Raw genomic sequence first — 22,871 nt, 5'->3', positions numbered from 1 at the left:
CATCAGTAGTTTTGTATAGATCAGTGTTTATAGGTTGTTAAGCTGTTAGATGTCACTATCATGGTGACGTCAGCTGAGGTACATCAGTAGTTTGGTTTGCCTATAAATATGACAGTACTCTGTACTGTTATATTTGATTCGTTTTGAGTGAGTTCTTCTCCTCAATTCAATCCTTTCATCTTGTGCAACCAACCCTGGAGTATCAGGCTGAGGGGGAGATTTAGTCTGTAAGCTTGCAATGTAACCTTTTGCTTTTAATGTAATCTTTCGACTCTATGAAAAAACAATTGTTTATCAAACTATATTCTCCTTTGATTGTGTTTACAAAGTTTGTCATCCATTTCCGCTGAACTTAAAACTGCTCATATCTATTTGATTTGTTCAAACATCACAAACAAGCACAATCATGAGAGCCTCGGATCCCAACAATTGGTATCAGAGCTTGGATAGTCAAATTCGATCTAACAATCAATTTGACATAACAGTTCGGCTCAAAATTCATTGATACTAAGGATGGTTGTATTCAGTTGAAAAACAGAGTATCTAGTGAATCATGATCAAAATGGTTATTCAGAAACTCTGTAAATCAACCAAGATGTCATATGACACACAAATTTCACGCAACAAGTGATATCATGCACAAGTCACTCATAGTTTTCAGATCTGTAAAATATCTGATAAATTATGGGATCGTTCGATATTTTCAAAATTGATTTCAATTGTTGTTTTGATATTTGTGATGTTTTCACTAAATGCTAAAGTATGAACCTCAGATTAACAAAAACCTATGTTCTTAAAACATTAGTGTTTTTGATAACATAAAAGAGGGAAATTAAAACTTTAGTCATTCAGATCTTATGTGTTGAAAACAGGTTGAGTTCCTAAAAAGGACAAAATCAACTATGTTAAAATACATTAAGAAAATCAGGAGTCAAAAATGTCCAGATCATAGGTAATGAGAAGGTTGGCATAAGCATGTGCAGAAATTACCAAATCTCTCAAAACATTACTACAAAATGATTCTGGAACAAGTATTCCTTCAATAAATACCCCTCAGTAAGTATTTCAATACTTATGATTGGGAAGGGTAAAAAGGGAAGAAGAAAATTCACAAAAACTCAGAAGTGTGTTTATCTCAAAACTTTTCAAGTCAAAAGAAAAGAGTATAAACATAAAACGTTTATGAGAGATTCTATAGTTCCTGAGCTACCCCAATTTGATGAGAATGAGGGAAGAAGTCCTTAGCTATTCCTTTGGCCTATAATAAGAAAGGTCCATCAAGACTCAGAAATTACCCTCGATCTTTTCAATCCCTCTAGTAGAGAATTCTTAGCCTTCGTCTTAGAAACTGAGCTCTCACAAAGCAAGTCATTACTTATTGAGTCATAGTTTAGAGTAATAATAATCATTATGCAACTGTGTGCATCCACTTGCTCAGGAAAAGGTTTTGATTCCGGTGAATGAATTCCAAAGAGGACTTAAATTTTTTTCTCATCCATGTGTCCTCATGTTTGCAATCAACTGACAAAGAAAATGGTACCATACATTGGTCAGAACATATTCAGAATGTTTTACCAACTACTGCCAAACCACTGACCATTTTGTTAAACTTAAGAATGATATGATCACGTATCTTATTGAAAAGTTTACCAGATCCTCTTTGATGCTGTTTTCAGAAAATCCTTTAATCATTTTTTTAAAGGATTTTCTCAAATAACCAGGATATATTGTTCAATTTTTTTTTTTTTTTGAATAATGTATTTTGAACTTTTGCTTGTTTTTGTTGGCAATAGTTTCTGTTACCTGTCAGGATATAATACCTTATTTTTGTTGGTATTATTGTCCTCATAAATGGGTCAAGAGGAAAAGGTACATATGTCAAGGTCATATCATTTTCAGAGTTGTTTTAAACATCAAAGGTTGATTGCTAAACAGTGCTTAAACTACTGAGGTATTTATGTTTTAATTTGAATATTAAACGATAATGAGATGCCCTAGTAAAAAGTTTTCATCATCTGGGGTACTTAACCACTGTTCTTCAAAATTGACATGTGGCAAAAACCTTGAATGAAAAATTCTCAAAACAGTTGCTGAAATATTTGTTCTTCAAATCTGTATCATTTACCCTAATCACTGTTTTGTTCAAACATCTGATCACTAAATACTATCCACTGCTGAAAATCAACCACTGATTCCTCATTTTGCTAAGACAAGCACTGATGCTCAAAATCAGTGTCTTATCCACTAATATACTATCCACTGATAGTAAAAATCTTCCACTGTTGTAACCACTGATGCTTGATTCATCAGTGGCTCTTAAAGAAATTGTTCTCCACCCTTCATCCATTTCATCAGTGTTTGACACGTGGCCAGTTTTTAGCCTTCAAATCAAAATAACCGCTGCCACATCAGCGATCACTTTTTCACTAAAAAAAACCCTGCCCTAAACCCCCAAACAGGGTTTTACACTGTCGAATTGAATTCCAAAGTTCTCTTCTCAAGCAGTTTCCAACCCTTCTTCTCAAAACATTATCCGATTGTTCTTCATCAAAATGACGAAGTCAAAATCAAAATCAAAATCTAAACCAAAATCACCATCATCTTCAAAAGAGGTCGCTCAAACGACCGAAGAAACCATTGAAATCCCATACAAATCACCTCATAACTACGTGGGTCTCCTCACAAAACCTACCGATAACCACACCTTCGACTCCATCATTGATACACTATCTGCATCAAAGTATAAAACATTGTTGACAGTAGATGCTCCCATTTACTTGCAAACCCAGAGAGAGTTTTGGAAAAATGCAAATCTTGAAAAACAAGTCGGAAAAGTAGTAGCCATTAACTCCTCGATACAGGGTAAAGCATTTCAAATCACCCCACAATCAATCTCAGAGGTCTTCAAACCCGATGATCTGAAAGGTAAAACTTCTTTTGATAAAACCGAGTTAAAAGCTGATTTTCTAAAAAGAGGGTATGCAGAACAATCAAAGGTAGATACCTTACAAAAAGGTTATTTTCCATCTGCAACCAGATTTTTATTCCACACACTTTTAAGTTGTGTTTCTAATAAAACAACAGCGTTTAATGAAATACCATTGAAGATTCAATGCCTGGGATATGCTATTCTAAACAATAAAGATTACAACTATTCCCAGGAGATCTTCAATGACATGGTAAAGAATGTTGACAGCAAATCATTTCTTCTTTTTCCAAGATTTCTGAGCTATTACTTTAAACAAAAATTTGAAAAAGAGGATGAGAATTTGCCCAAACAAGGTGTCCATTTTCAAATAAAAAGTTTAACAATTGAAACATTTTCAAGAATGATGGCACCAATAAAATTAAAAGCAAAGGTGCCTGAGCAGACTTTAGAAACTGCCACTGATCCTCAGGCAACTTCTGCTGAGCCCACTGCTCCAGGTGATCAGAGCAGCACAACCACTGCTCTGAAACCCACACCTGACATTACCAAAAAGACCAAAAGAAAAACATCCAGAAAACCCACGAAACCCAAAACAAAGGCAACTCTGGAAGATGAGATCCCAGAGCAACTGCCAGTGACAAAACAAATGTCACCACAAACCACTGCTGCTACTTCCTCACAGCAGTTGGAAGAAAGATCTCAACCTATGCCTAAAACTCCTCCTGCATCCTCACAAAAGGATCATGTTGTAATCACAGGGACACCAAATTATGAAGCTCTGGATCCACTCGGATCTATCTTCCACAGTCCTGGTCCCAAGGACATGTCTCTTTCAACACCCATACCCTCACCAATCATAATGCCACAATCAATAATACCCCTGTTGCATGCAGTTGTTATTGCACAGACACAAACCAGTTCCTCTCTATCAACCATTACTGAGAGTATACCTCCACAAGTGACTGGGTCTGATGCTTATACCTCTGCTATCCCAGCAACAACTGAGGAGGTTACACCCCCCGAGTTACAAGTAACTCTCGGTGGTAGTTCAAGTGGAGCAGCAACTACAACTGATGGATCAACAGATCTTCAGTTGGACAGTTGTTTCATTAATAAGACTCCCTTGAAGGCAATTTCTTCCATGGCAACATCGGTAACCACCAGTGAGTTGATTTTAACCACCGGTACCATCAAAGGTTTATCGAGTGCTGAAGAAAGAAGTCCCTAGTACCAAGAACAAGGGGCATCAATGGATGATTTTTGGGACTCAGTTCCTAAGTCACACATTGATACAACCACTACTGGTGGGGATTCAGATGATCCTACTAATGTAGGTGATGATTCAAAATATCAGGAATTGACGGAAAGAGTTGAAAAACTTGAAGATTCAGTTGCTGAAATTAAAGATATGGTGCAAGAGATTTTAAAAGCTCAAAAAGCACAAGCTACTGCTGTTCCTGCTCAAGCACCTTCACAACATGCATTTGCTGCAAATGAGCTTTGGAATATTTTTCAACCCATGCTTGAAAAATAGCAACATATGGCTGATCAAAAGCATGCTATTCAAGTACAAATGCTGACCAACATGGTGGAATCAAGGTTTAAAGACACTCAAGCAGATATCAAGGCTATAAAGGCTAGCATACAAAAGATTGCCCATAGTGGAAAAGTTCCATCTTCCATCCTCTTCATGGATACACCTCTTGCAGATAATGCCAAAAAGGGGGAGAAAATCAAGTTGAGAAAGAAAGGAATAGAAGATGGGTTGTATATTGAACCAAAAGAAGAAAAACAGTCATCTAAATCACCTCAAACCACAAAATCCAAAACTTCAATTCAAACAGCTGATACATCAGTAGTTACAAAAACTGCTGTCAGTAGCCAAACAGCTGCCATGTCATCAACACACACACCTCCAACACACACCACTCTATCACACACCATCACAACCACTGTTCCACCACTATCATCATCTACAATCATATCACCACCACTGCCTCCTGCCATAAAGCAGAAGACAGCAGATGTTACAACATCTGATGTAATGACAACAACGGTTGAAACACCAGTTGTTTCAACCACTGTCAGTCAATCACAATCACAAACCACTGCTATCCAATCTCAAACCACTGATCCACCCAAAACATCATCAGCCTCTCCTTTATCAAAAAGGAGAAGGGTTGTCATTCTTGATGATGAGTCACATCTTCCATCCCCTGCTCAAAAAGAGAAGACATCTGCTGACATATCAGCAGTTGTAATGACAACAGCGGTTGTAACACCAGTTGTTTCAACCACTGTTAGTCAAACATCCACCACTGATCCCATCATTCCGACACCACAACCTCCAAAGCCTCACAAAAGAAAAAGAGAAACAACACAGGCTACTGATGAAAAGTATGATCCTGTTGCTGCTAAATATCCATTGGAATTAGAAGCTGTGAAAAATGAGATGAAACAGTTTTACACTGAAGATGATCCTACAAAAAGGAAATTTCCTTCTCTCATAGGTTTCATAATTCCAGAAAACATGGATGAATATCTCGAAATAAAAGCAAGACAAGCAAGGATAAGAGCCAAAGTTGAATGCAATGATCAAGGTGATGAAGCCATTTTGGAAAGAAGGGAATTCCTGCTCAACAAAGTCAAACAAATAGAAGAATATGCAAGTGATCTAAGCAAAGAAATGTCAAGTTTATTCCCTGAAGCAGAACAACGAAATGAATTGAGAAAAGAATATCTTGCATACATAATGAAAGAAAAGTTCTATCCTGCTGAAGAAACAGAATTCAAAGACTGGCCAATCGTTGCACTAAAGCATGAGGCTAACAGAACTGAAAAAATTAAACTTGATCCACGGAAGGAAAAGACAGCTCCAAATTGGAACAAATACAACAAATTCATAGCTGATCTTATTTCCGAGCATAAAAGAAAGAAGCAGGAGTTGGTGGATGGAAAGGTGGATATTGCGGATGCCATAGCAAAATGGTCAAAGCAACAAACTGATGAAGCTTATGAAAGGCTTGAGAAGCAGAGGTTGAAAGTCTCTGACATTCCTAAAAAGTCTAACTACAAAAAGCTACAGGAGCAAGTCAAAACCTTTGAAACACAGATCAGCACAGCAGAAGCCTTTGTCACAAAATTGAGAAAAGAAAGGAAGGAAATGTTGTCTGCTGGAGAAGAAAAGAATAAAGAAGCTGATCAGATTGAAGAAGCTATCAAGAAAATAGCTTCAGATAAAGAAAGATTAGCAAAACTACAAGACCTTGCCAAAAGGGTCAAAGTAGTAAGCCAAAAGTCATCAGCAGATATCACAAACAGTGAGCTGTCTGAAGTTGAAGCAGACATAGCTGCAGCTAATGAGATTATTGAAAAAGCATTCACACAAGTGTCTGAAGCTCATGATACTGCTCTACACTTCTTCTCTAGGCCAAACACTTTAAGTTCATCAGTCAATAAACCTCTCCCAAGAAACCCATTTGGTTTAAAAATACTAAAGTGGCTCTCTGATCAAAAGACCCACGTATTGACTCTGATCAGAACCAATGGAGAAGTGAGGCATATATCAAGGAATCAAGCACTAGGCCTAAGTGTTGAAGATCTACAAGATCTCCTTGAGCTTACACTGTGCAGGGATGAGGCTGATTTAAGTTCCAAAGAGTTTGAAGAAGAATTTAAAAGAAAAGCAAAGGAACTTCTGATGAAGAATAAAAATCCAGAATAATGACAGGTTTTGGCATTATCTGTTCCAGGGGGAGATTGTTGGGATTGAACCCTACCAGAGGAACAGATAATGTAAAGCCAAAACCTGATCACAACAGTGGATTCACAATAAGCAGATGTTTACACTAAGCTCTCCCCTTGACAGTGGTTACCTATCTGCTGATACACTCTAAACATTGCTCAGAAGAACAACTAATGAACCAAACACTGATGAAACAACTAAAGACTGCTAAAAGGCAAACGCTGAGCTCTATCTACTGCCGTCTCTTAAGTACTGCTGAAGATCCAAGCACTGCTCATTCAAAGACTGATCACCTTTTGAAGAAAGCATTGATGTTCAAGTAATCAGTGCTTAGGCTACAACAGTGGAACGTGAACAGTGTTAGACTTGTTTTGTATTGTATTATCAATCAGTTGTTAGACATCAGTAGTTTTGTATAGATCAGTGTTTATAGGTTGTTAAGCTGTTAGATGTCACTATCATGGTGACGTCAGCTGAGGTACATCAGTAGTTTGGTTTGCCTATAAATATGACAGTACTCTGTACTGTTATATTTGATTCGTTTTGAGTGAGTTCTTCTCCTCAATTCAATCCTTTCATCTTGTGCAACCAACCCTGGAGTATCAGGCTGAGGGGGAGCTTTAGTCTGTAAGCTTGCATTGTAACCTTTTGCTTTTAATGTAATCTTTCGACTCTATGAAAAAGTAATAGTTTATCTAACTATATTCTCCTTTGATTGTGTTTACAAAGTTTGTCATCCATTTCCGCTGAACTTAAAACTGCTCATATCTATTTGATTTGTTCAAACATCACAAACAAGCACAATCATGAGAGCCTCGGATCCCAACAAGTATCACCTAAGTCAACAATGTAAGTACATTCACTTTTTCTCACTATTTGAGAGTACATTTTTGTGAGTCAAAATGTTTTACCAAAACCTCAAATATTTTCAAATACAATTACAGTGATTTAGTCTTTGTAATTCTACAATTGCTGCCAGTATTATGGGGTTTGTATACAGTACTTGATAACCTTCACAATTGGGCACGGGTATCCAATGTGTGATATGACCATAGTCACGGATCCGTCAAGTGACACGTACTGACCGAGTAATTGTGTAGATATAAACATTGTAATCGCCCTTAATACTGTAATGTGTAAACAACTGATGCTTTACCAAAATGGAATGTACTTGCCAGTATTTCTTGCTGATAAAATGTTTTTAAAACTCGTTTCAGGTAACACAATCTGAAAGCCAATAGAAGCCAGCTGGAGAGCACTGAAGGCTTGGAAAAGTGGCTATAAAAGTTACCTAAATAAAAAGGAATTTTTGTGTTCAATAATTAGGGTTTATCCCTATAAATGTATTGTCAAAATAACTTGAGTTTTATCCCAATGATTATTATTATAAAAAGTTTAGTATTTTACTCTGATAAAAATATTTTCTAACTACGGTCCTAATGTATCCCGCTGCTAAATTAATAAACACTGATACTACCCATCTGAATGTCCACGGCGCCCGCTTTCGGGGTAGGGGTATGGGTCGGGGGCTGCGACAACAGCACCTTTTCCTTTCTTCACAGTAAATCACCTGAAGCGCGTTTGAAGAAACACTAGATAAATGGTCGGAACCGAGATATCTAGGGGGTTTGAATCCGCATAAAAAGGTTGGTTTCCACTCGATCGATTTAGGCCTAACAGACCTTCTTCTCCGGTGATTCTGCAAAAAAGAACACCATTAGCCTCGCCAAGGGAAGAAGAGGGTTCTCTCCTTGACCCGACTCCGGTGTGAGAATAAGTATTGGTAATGAAGAAGAAGATGAATTTGAGAAGTGTGTGTAACTTGTGTTCATACCTGATTTTTCTCTTATTTATAGCCGGGAGTCGTTCAAAAGGCGGGAATACCCGTTGCGAAAAGAAGACGGAAGATGCTAACTCCGTAAGCGGTTATGCTTTCTTCCGTTAAAACTCCTTGATCCGATGTGATGGCACACGGATCGTGGTTTAGATCAAAGGCAAGGGATTTGCCACGTGTAAAGTGACTTAAGTGAAGATTACTCTTCATTTGCATGCATTCGTTGTGAATTTGGGGACGACTGATATAGTGACACGTGTCCAGACGGTTGTAACCGTTTTGGTGGTGCACGATTGTATTATTTCTAGAAGATTACTGCTGTAATCTGGTGTGACACCTTTATCGTGTGGAAGTAGATGAATAAATCCCAAGTTTGGGCAAATAATATCCAAGTCTGAATATTAAGCGGAAGTATCTAACTCTGGATTCTTATCCTTTGCTTTGTGTAGGAAAGGCGCAAGGTTTTATGATTCCCTTTGGGTGCAAGTTTTGACTGTTGTGGGCCTTTTACACCTTTCTTTTGTGAGACCAGTGCGCGGCCGCACAAGGTGCCAAGCTAAAAATTAAAGTTGTGGTATGGTCCCAAGCACTTTTTTATGAGGTATTTGGGACCTTACCCCTTTAAGTCCCCCCAGTCTAGTGTTGTACTTATGTAAGTAAGTGAAGCACTGGACTTGTGAGAGGGAAATGCTTTTGGGCACGAAAAATAGGGAATCTTCTATGAGAAGATTTAATTTTGTTTTGAAAGTTTTGAAATTCTTTGACTTTAGTGGATAGTACAGTCAGGACTATGTGACAGGCTGTCATAATCTGGTATATTTTACTATCCGTGTTTGTCACGCACGCGTGCAAACGCGTGTGTATTTTTCCTACTGTTTGGAGAACTGTGATATCCGGAAAAGTCGCTGTGACGGTTACCGATGCTATTTATTGCGATAAGTATATAACGTTTGCGTAACCTCTTCGTGTAATCATTGTTTTGTTGAAAACTTTTCCTTCTTCTTTAATTGTTTGAGAAAGAGATTGTCAATCTTTCTTCTTCTTATGTCAACTGGAGAATATCACGAAGATTTATCGGAGGAAATGTCTGCTGAACTGCCACCGCTGAAATGGCCTAGGGCAACTTATGACGGCCTGGTTCAGAACTTTAGATTCCCGGAGACCTGGGGTGCCCGGTACCCTGAGGAGGGTCAGACGGCAGCAGATGCTCCGGCTGGGTATATTACTCTGTTTTGGGATTTCTTTTGCGAAGGCAACTTTCGCTTGCCTGTAACAAAGTTCTTTCTTGAAATTCTTGGTTTTTACAACATTCATCTCTCTCAACTGCATCCTATTGGCATGGTTAGGGTTCGACATTTTGAATTTGTGTGTCGGACCATCCATATTGAGCCGACCGTTCCCCGATTTAGGGTTTTCCATCAAATGCATTGTACCCAGGGGTTTTACTCATTCGTTCAGAGAGCATCTGCAAAGAAAATTTTGCAGCATCCTCCGAAGTCTTTTCACGATTGCAAGCAAAAATTTTTCTTTATTAAAGCCGGAGTGATTCCGGTGAGGATGGTTTTAAGGGGAAAGGAAGATGTTCCCGTTGAAACGCTCCGGACCCCTTCTGACGAGAATTGGTATCAAGATTTGAAGGAAATTCCTAACATTGTTCTGCCGGAGAAAGCCCTTGTCGGAGCTAGTATGAGTTTAAACTGGAAGATGGACCGGGACGACAAGCCGGTGTATACGGAGGGAGGTCATGGTATGATTGGGTTTCCTCCTTCTTACCTTTCTCCCCCTTTTTTTCTTTTTTTCTTTTTTTTTTTTTTTGAACATGTTTCCCCTTTTCTTGCAGTTGTTTCGTTGTATGTTGTTGCATATAAGAGAGAAGGGGGAAGGATGGGTACCATTAAGAAAAAGCCTGACGAAGAGCTTTGGTACCATCGTATTGTGAGGAATTTTGCTCTTCCGCGGGATGCGGATTTGTCTGAACAGCCTGCTGCTGGTATAGGTAAGATTGTGCATATTGTTTGTTGTTTACTTACCATTGCGCATCTGAGTGAATTGTTCTTTGCGCTTTATAGGTGAGTTGTCAAATTTGGGCATAGGCCCTGAGAAGAAAAAACGCGCGACGACTAGTAATGTTGCGCCGAAAAAGAGTGACGCTGAGAAGACTCAATCTTCTAAAGCTAAGAATGTTGGGGAGAAGAAAGGTATGCGCCATTCTTCTGACAACTGGTGTGATTATGGGTGGTTTCTGATACTTTAGAGGGTTACTATTAGGTGACCTAAACCAGAACCAAAAGATTTTGCTGATATTCCTCCGTCTAACCCAGAGGATCCAATTGATTTGGAATCCAGTCCTGAGCATTTGGTGCAAAGAGGAGCAAGCAAAAGGAAACAAACTGATACTGACGCGGAGGGTCAACCTCCTAAAAAGGTTCAGAGGAAGAAAATTACTAGAAAGGGAAATCTTGATGCCTTTGTTACGGAATCTGTTCCTGGTAAGTGGCGTCTTTCTTTGTTTTCCTTATGCGGATTAGATCCTTATGGATTTTTATTTTCCCAGAGGTTGCTGTTGTTCCTATTCCCACAAAACTGCAATCTGTGGAAAATGAAGAACTTCACTCCACCCCTCCACATGCTTCTGTAGCTGACCAGCTGAAACCTACAGAGGTTGCAGACGATGGTGTGGAGAAGACTGTTGAAGCTGAGAAGCCTGCTGGTGTTGATCCAAGTGTGGTGAATGATGCTAACAATCCCCCAACCCCTGAGGTGGTTGTCCAAGATTTGGGGAAAGAGACAACTGAGAACGCTTCTACTTCTTCCCCTAAACCTTCTAATACTATGCCGGAGCATGTTGAGAAGGTGACAGTTGAGGGGGAAGATTCGTCTGCTGGTATTAGTAAACATTCTCCGATCCGCCCAGAGGAAACCTTGGGAGATTACTACTACCGGACTTACACGGAGAAAGATGCTGCTGATCCTCACGCCCCCGTTTGGAACTTAAAGAAAGGTGATACTTTCTCAGATTGGCATGTGTGCCCATGATTGGTTGCAGGGGATACTTCCACCTGGGGAGATTAAATTTCAGGAAGGTCGATCTTACGAGCAGACCTACCAGTCTTATTGTGTAGAAACTGCTTCTCATGTCTCTACCACTCACCGCATAGTACGTGAGTGGTATAGCATGCATAAGGAGCAGGAATCCTTTATGGCGTCTCGGAAGAAATTTGCCAATGTTGAGAGACGTCTGGCTCAATTGATGGCTAAATTAAAAGATGATCAAGCCAAGTTTGAGGCTGAGCGTAAGACCGAGGAATGGTCTGTTGCTGGTTGGAAAAGAAAAGCGGAAGCTGAAGCTGCTCTCCTTTCCGAGGAACGTAAAAATTGGAGAAAGATTTGCGAAAAAGATAATGCTGAGAAAGCAAACCTTTGTAATATCATTAATAACCTCAAAGCTGAGGTTGAAAAACTGAAGAATCAGGATGCGGAGGTAGAAAAACTGAAGAAGGAGAAAGCTGACGCAGAAGCTGCGCTGGCGGAGGCGCGTTCTCATAGAGAGCGTAGTGAGCAACGAGAGGTACAAGCTTTTGCCACCCTTGCCCTTAGAGATAAAGAGTTGAAAGAACTTACTGCTTTGGTTTCTGATCAGGAACAACTTAAGAAGGATCTGGAGCTTGCGCATTCCGAGAATACTGAAACCTCCCGCCGTTTGACTGAGGTTGAGGAGAAATTAGAAAATTCAGAGACGGCGCGGGTTACAGCGGAAAGCGAGCTTGAACCTTTAAAGAATGACATGGCCTGGTTGAAAGATCGCGGAATTGCTTGCGTAAGTTTCTTCTCTCCTTCTTGTTTGTGGAAAGCGCTTTTTTGATACTTATTTTTGCTTGATTTCATAGGTTGCGGAATCTGTATTAAACTCTGAAGAGTTGGATAAAACCGTTGCTAATTTAATGGTTGCTACGCGACGTGATGGGTATGCACAAGGATACGCTGAATGTTCCCAACATGTGAACAGTGCATTAAAAGTTAGCTTGGATGATAGCAAGTCTGCAACTTTTGGCGTAAATACTGGCGCCGCGCTTGCTTCCATGAAGACAGAGTTTAATAATTTGCAACTTCCGGTTATGGATTTGATAAACGTAGCGTTCCAGTCGGATGACCACGTAGCGCAATTAAAGGAAATCTTTCCGGATGACGGTGAAGATTTAGAGTAGTTTTAAAATTGTATTTGAACAATTTTTCATGTAATATGCGGGATGTAAATCCCTATTTTGATGGTGCGCTGCTGCGCAAGTATCTTAAACACTGCCGTGTTTGAAAATGTTTAGGACGTATCTGTACGTTTGAGAACAACATGTTTCTATTTGTTTTGTTTAATGATTTTACAATGTTTTGCATGAGTACAATTGCTTTTATCGAGTAAGGCGAATGAAGTTGGTATAAAGCTCATGTGTGAATTTATGGTTGTTTGTGATGTGATCACTGACCGCGCATGGAGCTTGTTTTGTAACTACCATAATGTTTTTGCGCTTACTACAAGAAATTGCATGCACTTTGTAAACACAAAAATAATAGAAACTTTGTAACTTTATTCATGGATAGAGCACGGAGGCTTTACAAAGTTTTTTGTAATAATTGTGTGGAACTTAACTTACTCTCTGGTATTTCCGCCATACTTGATGAATCATGTCATTCCGCGGGAAACTCACAGAGCCTTCACTTAGGTTTTTGCCCATTTACTTGGGCCCTCCTCCCCTTGGGTTATCTGCTTAATCTCTTTTCGTACATTTTGGAGTAAATGCGTTAATTCGCCGCTCTTGAGAGCTTTCTCTATTTCTGTGCGCAGAGAGATGCAGTTGTTAGTGGTGTGCCCGTTGTCTTTGTGATACTCGCAGTATTGCGCCGGGTCTTGTCCACGTTTATTTTTCATCGGAATCGGAGGCTTGAATTGATAGTCTTCAGTACTTAGGACCTCCGCCGGGGTTTTTGTTAGGGGAGTCCACTGTCTCTCCCTATTTTCCTGTTTGTTCTCCCGTTGTGCGGAGAGTTTGTTGATTGTTGTGCGGGCGTCTTCGGACGAACGGCTTCCTGTTCCAGACTCACGCCATGATTTCTTAAACCTTCTTTCGCCGGTTAAGCTTAAATCCGCGGGCCTATTGTGTGGTGGTGGTGGTCTGTTTGTTGTGAGGTTTTTCACAGTTTGCGCATAAACTTTGGCCGCCGCCATTATCTTCTCCCAACTTGTTGGAAGGCCTTCTGTTCCAGATAAGACTTTAACCATGTCGTCGCATCGAACCGCGTACTTGAATTGAGCACGGATCAGTTGTTCATGAACACCGCCAATTTCCAATACTTCTTTATTGTATCTGGTGATGAAATCTTCCAGACTTTCGTTATCTCGGCGCCAGATGTTCATGACGTCGGATGTATCACGGATGGAACGCCGCTGTTGGCTGAAGTGTGTCAAAAACTTTTCTCTCAGATCCTTCCATGATTCGATCTGTCCGGTTGGTAGGTTATCGAACCAAATTCTTGCTGGACCGGTCAGGGTTTGTACGAACAGATGACACCATAGCGGGAGAGTCCAACCCCCAACCAGACCTGCGCTGGTAAATACCCTTAGGTGATCGTCGGGATCTGTTAACCCATAAAACTTCCCTATGTTGGATGGTAATTTAGCCTTTTCCAATGGAGCTAAAGCTATTTCTAGTATGAACTTTGAGTTTTCCGCTGCTTCTGCAGGGCGGTAAACCAAGTCATAGTTGTATTCTGCCTCAGGGTTATAAACCGCTCGAGGCATGTACTTGTTATAGTTTGGTTGCAATCGATTGAACACACTGGTATTTGCACTTAAACGGTATGTTGGATCGGATTCGTCAGTGTGGGTATCTCACTGAGAACCCAACCTATCATAAACTGATTGTCTTCGGTGTGTTCCTGTCTGAATGTGTTGTGATGTAGATCTGGCATAAACTTATGTGCCTTCATAAGTTGATTCTTCGCGCTGAGAGGCATGGGCACGAGACCCCGCTCTCCGTGATTGAGTCAGGGGAGTAGTTTGAGCACACAGCTGTGTGTATACTGCGTTTAATGCCCCTTGAGACCGGACATACCAGGATATCGGAGTTTCTCCTGGTGGTAAAATTGATTGAGCAGGGTTTGTTGGTAACATTCCTGCAGTGATAGGATCATTTGCTCGATTGGATTGAACCTCGTTATCGTCCGAGGCATCTTCCGGAATTCCTTCTACTTGTAAATTGTTTGGTCGAGGACCATGTTGCCGATGAGATGACGAATTTTCTGCCATGTGTAAAACAGAGGATGAAAAGAACTAAATCGAAACGAGATGAAAACTAGAAAAAACAGAGGAATCGGTGGGCGCCAATGAAGAAACACTAGATAAATGGTCGGAACCGAGATATCTAGGGGGTTTGAATCCGCATAAAAAGGTTGGTTTCCACTCGATCGATTTAGGCCTAACAGACCCTCTTCTCCGGTGATTCTGCAAAAAAAGAACACCGTTAGCCTCGCCAAGGGGAGAAGAGGGTTCTCTCCTTAACCCGACTCCGGTGTGAGAATAAGTATTGGTAATGAAGAAGAAGATGAATTTGAGAAGTGTGTGTAACTTGTGTTCATACCTGATTTTTCTCTTATTTATAGCCGGGAGTCGTTCAAAAGGCGGGAAAACCCGTTAGCGAAAAGAAGACGGAAGATGCTAACTCCGTAAGCGGTTATGCTTTCTTCCGTTAATACTCCTTGATCCGATGTGATGGCACACGGATCGTGGTTTAGATCAAAGGCAAGGGATTTGCCACGTGTAAAGTGACTTAAGTGAAGATTACTCTTCATTTGCATGCATTCGTTGTGAATTTGGGGACGACTGATATAGTGACACGTGTCCAGACGGTTGTAACCGTTTTGGTGGTGCACGATTGTATTATTTCTAGAAGATTACTGCTGTAATCTGGTGTGACACCTTTATCGTGTGGAAGTAGATGAATAAATCCCAAGTCTGGGCAAATAATATCCAAGTCTGAATATTAAGCGGAAGTATCTAACTCCGGATTCTTATCCTTTGCTTTGTGTAGGAAAGGCGCAAGGTTTTATGATTCCCTTTGGGCGCAAGTGTTGACTGTTGTGGGCCTTTTAGACCTTTCTTTTGTGAGACCAGTGCGCGGACGCGCAAGGTGCCAAGCTGAAAATTAAAGTTGTGGTATGGTCCCAAGCACTTTTTTATGAGGTTTTTGGGACCTTACCCCTTCAGCGTTTTAACAACATTTGGTCAGCGAAAAATACTGGTGAGTTCATTAAGTTGTTTAAAAATACATTATTATAATTTACAGCATTAAGGGTTTTTACATTTGTTTATATCTATTAGTTACCCCAAATCGGTATTTGTCACTCGACCGGATCTGTGACTACGGTCATATCACTGTTGATCATTCTCTCAACTAGTGAAGCTTATCAAGTAGTGTATACAAAACCCCACATATCGGCAGTAATTGCAGAATACAGAAACTTAATCACTTTAATTACAACTTGGAAATAAATAGGGTTTTTTGAAAGCATTTAATAAAAATAGAATGACTCACATTGTAGGTTTAAGTTGATATGTCTTGCCTACTAGTTTAGAGCTGGTATTCCTAAATAAATACACAATGCACACGTATTAGTGTATTAACTCAATGCAACTTTAACGATAATCAGGAGATCAAAACCCACAACGAATGACAAAGTATAGCTGGGTACCGGCAGCACTTAAACATCCGTTGGATCGGTTTCAATCAATCAGATATAGCACTGTGTCAGTGGTAGAGTTATTACCCTGATATCGGAGCAGTGTTTAGGGAATTTAGGGCTTTGTTGGAAAGAAACGGAGATACGAGTATTAGGACGATGTTTTAAATGATCGAACTGAGCAAACTGGCCAAGTCCCACACTGGTGGATTTATACCCAGATTTTGACCCCCCCCCCCCCCCGCGGCTAGACTAGCCTTGTTGCAAATATAGGCTGGCCATTTGTCAATTTTAAGTCCCACGCGTCCAGATATCTTGCCGCGCGTCGTGGGAGATTTAGGGGATCCCCCCATGAGTCTCCAAGGGTCCCTGTTTCTAGTTTCTTTTGATTTTCATTTCGGGTCGCGCCGTAAAAGTTCGGGGTCTCAATTCGGATTCCTTAAATGTACTTTGGGAATGGTTAATTTGAAATGTTGGAGGTTGTTACATCCATAATCAGCGGGACCTAAAACGTATTTTATTTAATTATAATATTTAAAAAACAAGATTCATAAATCTTAAATTTATGTAGGAAACGGTTTTACATATTTATATCATTTGGTTATATGAATATACCATTGTTATGTGGTTTTTTATCTAGGTTTCGAACCGATTAGATGCAGGCATCGTAACGAACTAAGCCGCTACTGATCGGATTACTTATTCAAAGAACGCAATTGTCACATTAGTTTTTTTTTCACAGTTTTATCCCCTCCACAAGAATGGATCCTAATAAAAGGTTGATATTTTAAAAGAAATGATGCATTAAAAATATGTGTATATAGTTATAAATTATAAAATTCACTATTCTTTAATTGTAACTAGAAAAATGTTTTTTCAATACAGTTTTATTAAAAACAAGTTAAACTTAGCATGAATAAGATAACGTATCTAACTTCTTATAACTTAAAAAAAAGCAACACAAGAAAGTAATTATAATTTGTTTTAAAAATTATTACAAGCAAATTAATTTTTTAGATAGTTTCTTAATATTGTAAATTAAAATATATTTTAAATTTATTTTAGACCTTCTAATTTGTATGGGCCATCCTTGAATGTATTGTAGCTATTATTATGCCACTTTATTACGCCAAATTTGAATTGAATGACTATTTTTTTGACAAAAGAAGCATAATATTTCACTAGGACCTTTCATACTTCATATCACAATGTTATCATTACCGCTTTTTATCAAGTCTATTTTTTTTTTAAAAGTCAATAGTATAAAATAAATAATAAATAAATTTTTATTACAAACAATTATCAGGATCTAAGTTTTAGTTTTTGTGTGTTTTGGAGCAAGGTTGAAGAACTCGCTAGTCGCTAGTTAGCCGGTGAGGTGGGGACTAACAACTACTTGGGATTACTCGGGATTAATCGGATCGGGTTTTTAATAGGTAATTTTCAGTTTTATGTGTACGTATACACATTTTTTAGGTAAATATTTTAAGTAGACAAGTTTTTAACTCTTCCTCAACTCAATTTTTTAAGTATACAAGATTAATTGTTGGAATTCACATGGTTTGGTTAGAAACTGGCTAATTTACAAGTTTTGGCCGGAATATATAAGTTTTTTGCTGGAATCTGGCCGGATTCACCGGTTTTTGGCTGGCCGACTAGGTCTGACTAGGCCCGACTAGGTCCAACTAGAGCTGACTAGCGACTAATAGACCGATTAACGAAAAATAACTCCGTTACTGGCCGACTAGCGATTAATCACCGACTAGTCGCCGACTAATCGTGATTTTTGCAACACTGTTTTGGAATGTGAAATGATGAAGTGTTGGTTAGATAGATAAATTATGAATGATAAGAGAATGAATGCAACGAATTTAAACACAAACTCGTTTAAGTTCAGGAGGCTCTCAACGCCAACGCCTCAACGAATCAGATCGAAGAGGCTGGAGCTGAATCGGCTTCAAATGACGACAACCACCAGAGGTGGGAAACCAACCAAGACTACGCCATACCGGTAGTCCCGATAAACCAGGTTGCCCCTAATCCTCCACCTGTCAGAAAACCTTATCGGGGACATTTTCTACAGTGCCTCACCTGTCGAAAGCATCACCCAGTCAACTCCCTATGTCGCATTTGCACTTATTGTGGACTTTATGGCCACTTAATAGACACTTGTCGATGCTATAACCCTCAAACATAACCACATATTGCCCCATGCAATGCACAACTCGTGACATCCCCATTTGATCAGCTAAACACCCACCATATGATCCAACCGTATGTCCAACCGGACGCTCCACTTATGGATCAACTGACCGTACCTTATGACATCCAACTCGTTCCTTACGATCAAGTCATTCAAACCAATCCAAAGGACCAATATAACTTGAAGGCACGCTCCATGACAACCATGACGCGGTCAGCAGCACGACAAAGTTCTTATGTGATGAGTTTATTTTGAATAAAACATTTTTGAGTTTGCCTTTGTACGAACTAGATTAAATCCCATAAAGATTGCTACGAATTTTTGAATACAAATGTAAAGATATGATTTTTGGTAGTATGTTTTAAATCTTAACGAGTCGTCTACTGCTTGAATGTCACAACGCTAATCACTTTTGTAATCCGTGCCCAAAGCTTGGCAAACTTCAAGAGGAGGGCATACAGTGACATTAAAATTTTCTGGCCTAAACTTTGGTTTTATAAAAAATATAATAATGATAAAATATAATAAATGTTTTTGGTAAACTTTTACTTCAGATTAAAAATATTTTTCCTAAAACTTAACAAAAATATTTTTATAAATAAACCAAATTGCTTTTGTTCATAAACAATTAATTTTTTACACTCGGTAAAGTGTAAGTACAATTAAGTATACAAAACTCAATAAACATGAGTCTAAATAACGAAGTTATGGTTACTAACAGACCGTTTGACAATTAAAATTTATTAGTAGAATCTAGGAAATGTCTCCTACTACTCCTCCCACGCTCGAGACACATCTTCAGATTGCCGATCCAAAGCATACGAGTTGCTTTCACAATTTATCATTGGACCCCTCTATGCTTGCCCGAACCGTAATTATCGCCTGGCTGGTGGAAGTTAAGATCCTTGCTGCAACTTCATTTCTTCCGTCATTCGACTTTACGTTTGTTTTTCCCTCATTATCGACTTTATCTGCTACTCCCACTTCATATCCTTGGCGTTCACACTAACGTCAATCGATACAATAACTAACTTGATCAATACCGTTGGTAGCATGTGCTATTGTCACGCTTTCGGGGTTACTATTTTAGAATTTATCATCGTTTTCATCCTTTACTCCGAAGTTTTTATGTTTTCGCCATTTTATGCATTCATTATGTGTTTTATTTATAGTTCATGTTGTGTCACATCATCACTCATCACGTCTTACCTTTCCCTATAATTTATGCGATGTGGGTATCTTCTCACTTATTCATAGACCGACCGTTCCTCATAACTATGGATGTAAGTACTGCTGACATTTAGTCACACCCTTTTTGGGTTCGAGACACAAGTATTGGTTTGTTTGTAGAGTTGGATATATTTACTTAATTAGTAAGTTTAAGTCGAGTCGTTACATAGAATCAATCATAACCCGATAACGAAGCCGATGAGATCTGATAAGAACATGGTGGATACGCCGCTCGTACTTCCTATATATAAGTGTTCTTACCAAAATATAAAAAGTCTCGTTGGACTGGTCATGAGATGTTCTATGTAAGTATTTGTTGTGTTATCAATCATGATTCGAATAACAGTGTGGGTGAAAGTTTGATAGGGACATGGTGGATATACCAATGATACTTCCTATATATAAGTGTCTCTGTCAGATATTCAAAAGTAGTGTTAGACAAATCATGAGAGGTCTGTGTAAGTTTTGTAAGAGTTGTTAGTCAAGATTCGAGTAACGATGTGTATGAAAATTTGGTAGATACATGGTGGATACGCCGTTGATACTTTCTATATATAATTGTCTCTGTCAAATTTTCAGAAGCAGCGTAAAACTAATCATGATAGTTGTAGTTAGTTTGTTTTGGTTATGTATTTGGATATTCAAATTCTATGGCTATGTATATCTAACTCTGTCATTGTGGCATTTATGGGAGAAATTTCTTTTTCAAGATCCCGAGTTGTGACACGGATTAGTTTAGGCATCTTGAGTATACTTTACGACTCAGTTGCAAACTCTCTCATGTTACAAGTCTTCTTCGGGACATGATCTCCTCTTAAATCGTAGCCAATTCTTGATGTGTCACTTATTTGCTTCGTGATGCAATGAATCATATTTCCTATGACCGGCTGCCTTGTATGTAATCATTAATGCTTTTATTTCTGCATCCTTCGCATTTAAAAGCGATTATTTTAACTGGGTATATAACTCTTATCAGGAACGCTACCGCCTCAAGAAGATCTGCACCTTTTGATATATCTTAGTTTGAGCGTATTCTCAGCAAACTTAGGACTTGTGTTCAATACCTGACACTTCTTAGACTCCTCTTGTTCGGGACCCCAAACAAAAGGTTTATCTTTTTTAGTCAACAGAGTGAGGGGAACGGCGATTTTCGAAAAGTTCGAGATGAATCGACGGTAGTAGCCCGCTAATCTAAAAAAAGAACGAATTTCAGACGGCGATTTAGGTGCGATCCAATTCTTGACAACTTCGATCTTCGAGCGGTCAACATGAATACCTTTTTCACTCATGACGTGTCCAAGGAATTGAACTTCTTTGATCCAAAACTCGCACTTGGAGAACTTTACGTATAAGCGTTCGCCACGTAGGAGTTCAAGGATCAAATGCAAATGACGTTCATATTCAGCTTGGGTTTTCGAATAGATTAAGATATCATCGATGAATACGATCACAAAGTGGTCCAAGTAGACTTTACACACACGGTTCATCAAGTCCATGAAGACCGCAGGTGCATTGGTCAAACCGAAGGGCATGACCATGATCTCATAGTGACCATATCTAGTACGAAACGCGGTTTTAGGGATGTCCTCCTCAAGAACGCGGCGTTGATGATAGCCAGAACGAAGATCGATCTTGGAAAAGCACGTTGCGCCTTGGAGTAGATCAAAAAGGTTGTCGACGCGAGGAAAAGGGTAACGGTTTTTTATGGTGAGTTTGTTAAGCTCACGATAATCGATACACATGCGGAACGAACCGTCTTCTTCTTCACCAAAAGAACAGGAGCGCCCCAAGGAGAAGTACTTGGGTGTATGAAACCTTTATCAAGCAACTCTTGAAGTTGACTTGACAACTCTTGTATTTCAGAAGGTGCAAGGTGGTACGGAGCTTTAGGGACGGGGGTTGCACCAGGAATGAGATCAATGCAGAAATCAACAGTACGAGCGGGAGGAGGACCAGGCAGATCTTCAAGAAAGACGTCAGGAAAATCACGCACCACTGGAACATCGCTTACGTCTTTTCCCTTGCACTTTTCTTCCACAACGTGGGCTAAAAAGGCAAAGTACTGATTATGTAAGTATTTGTTCGCTTGTGTGCATGACATAAACTTGAGTCCCTTTGAAGGTCTGTCTACATAAACGTGTAAGGTATCACCAGAAGGAAGAGGCAAATGAACGTATTTCTCGTAACAAGCGATTTCAGCATGGTTCTTACGAAACCAATCCATGCCTACTATGATATCGAAACTATCCAACTGCATGGGTATAAGATCGATAGGGAAAACATGATCGTTAAGAGTGAGAAAACAATCACGAAGAACGGAGTCAAGACTGATGGACTTACCATTGGCAACTTCGACAGTGAATGATTTAGGGAGTTTAAAACGTGTACAATTTAACATTGATTTAAATTCAATGGACACAAAGCTTTTGTCCGCACCAGTATCAAATAATAAAGAATCATATATATCATTAACAAGAAACGTACCGTTCACGACTTCATTGTCGTTCTGAGCTTGGTTCGCATTGATGCTGAAAGCACGACCACGAGGTGCTTGTTGTTGTGGCTACTGCTCCTGGTTGAATTGAGGACACTGAGGCCGAAGGTGAGTGGTGTCTCCACACTTGTAATAGGCTCTGACATTGTTGGCTTGTTTCGGGTTTTGGGGAGGTTGCTAGACTTGGTTGCCTTGTGGTGTAGGACCACTGCGGCATATGGTAGCTACATGCCCAAACTGGTTGCATGTGGTGCAATGGCGGCATGCGGTGTTCGCGGGATGGTGGTAGTGACAGGTGTTACACTTGGGATGAGTCCTAGTGTAAGACTTTCTTGTAGGTTCTTGTGGGGGATTTTGGGTAGCAGTAGGGGTAATCGCGTTGCAACTTTGGCTTTGAAACTTGCGCTTCTTGCCTTTGTGGTCACGCGATTGGGTTTTGGGTTCAGTAGTTGCTTAGTTCGCGGACTTAGTAAGAGTGGGGGTTGTGGTTTGTTTATCTCTGACACGGTTGTTGTTGAGGCTGGCGGCAAGACGATAAACAAGCTCAATGGTATCAGGTCGTGTGGCTTCTATGGTGTCACGAATAGCAGGGGGTAAGCCTTGAAGGTATTTCCTAATAGCACGCTCAGGTTTTGAAGCCAGATGGGGTACAATAATACTCAGCTGCTTAAAATGGGTGGTATAACCAAGGTTGTCATCACCGATTTG

General features: G+C 39.6%; 1 protein-coding gene across 1 annotated transcript; it reads right to left on the bottom strand.

The window, feature by feature from the left end:
* Positions 1–13,219: 13,219 nt before the first annotated feature.
* LOC110943572 lies at positions 13,220–14,299 on the bottom strand. The gene has a single exon (XM_022185314.1). The coding sequence runs from the start codon at positions 14,297–14,299 to the stop codon at positions 13,220–13,222; it is 1,080 nt and encodes a 359-aa protein (XP_022041006.1).
* Between the last annotated feature and the right edge of the window lie 8,572 nt (positions 14,300–22,871).

Source organism: Helianthus annuus, chromosome 5 (genome assembly GCF_002127325.2).
Source record: "Helianthus annuus cultivar XRQ/B chromosome 5, HanXRQr2.0-SUNRISE, whole genome shotgun sequence".
Taxonomy (NCBI): domain Eukaryota; kingdom Viridiplantae; phylum Streptophyta; class Magnoliopsida; order Asterales; family Asteraceae; genus Helianthus; species Helianthus annuus.
This window is presented reverse-complemented; position numbering and strand designations above follow the sequence as displayed.

What these genes read in the sequence shown, in the direction of transcription:
- LOC110943572 (XM_022185314.1), bottom strand. Translation starts at nt 14,299, where the DNA reads ATGCCTCGAGCGGTTTATAACCCTGAGGCAGAATACAACTATGACTTG.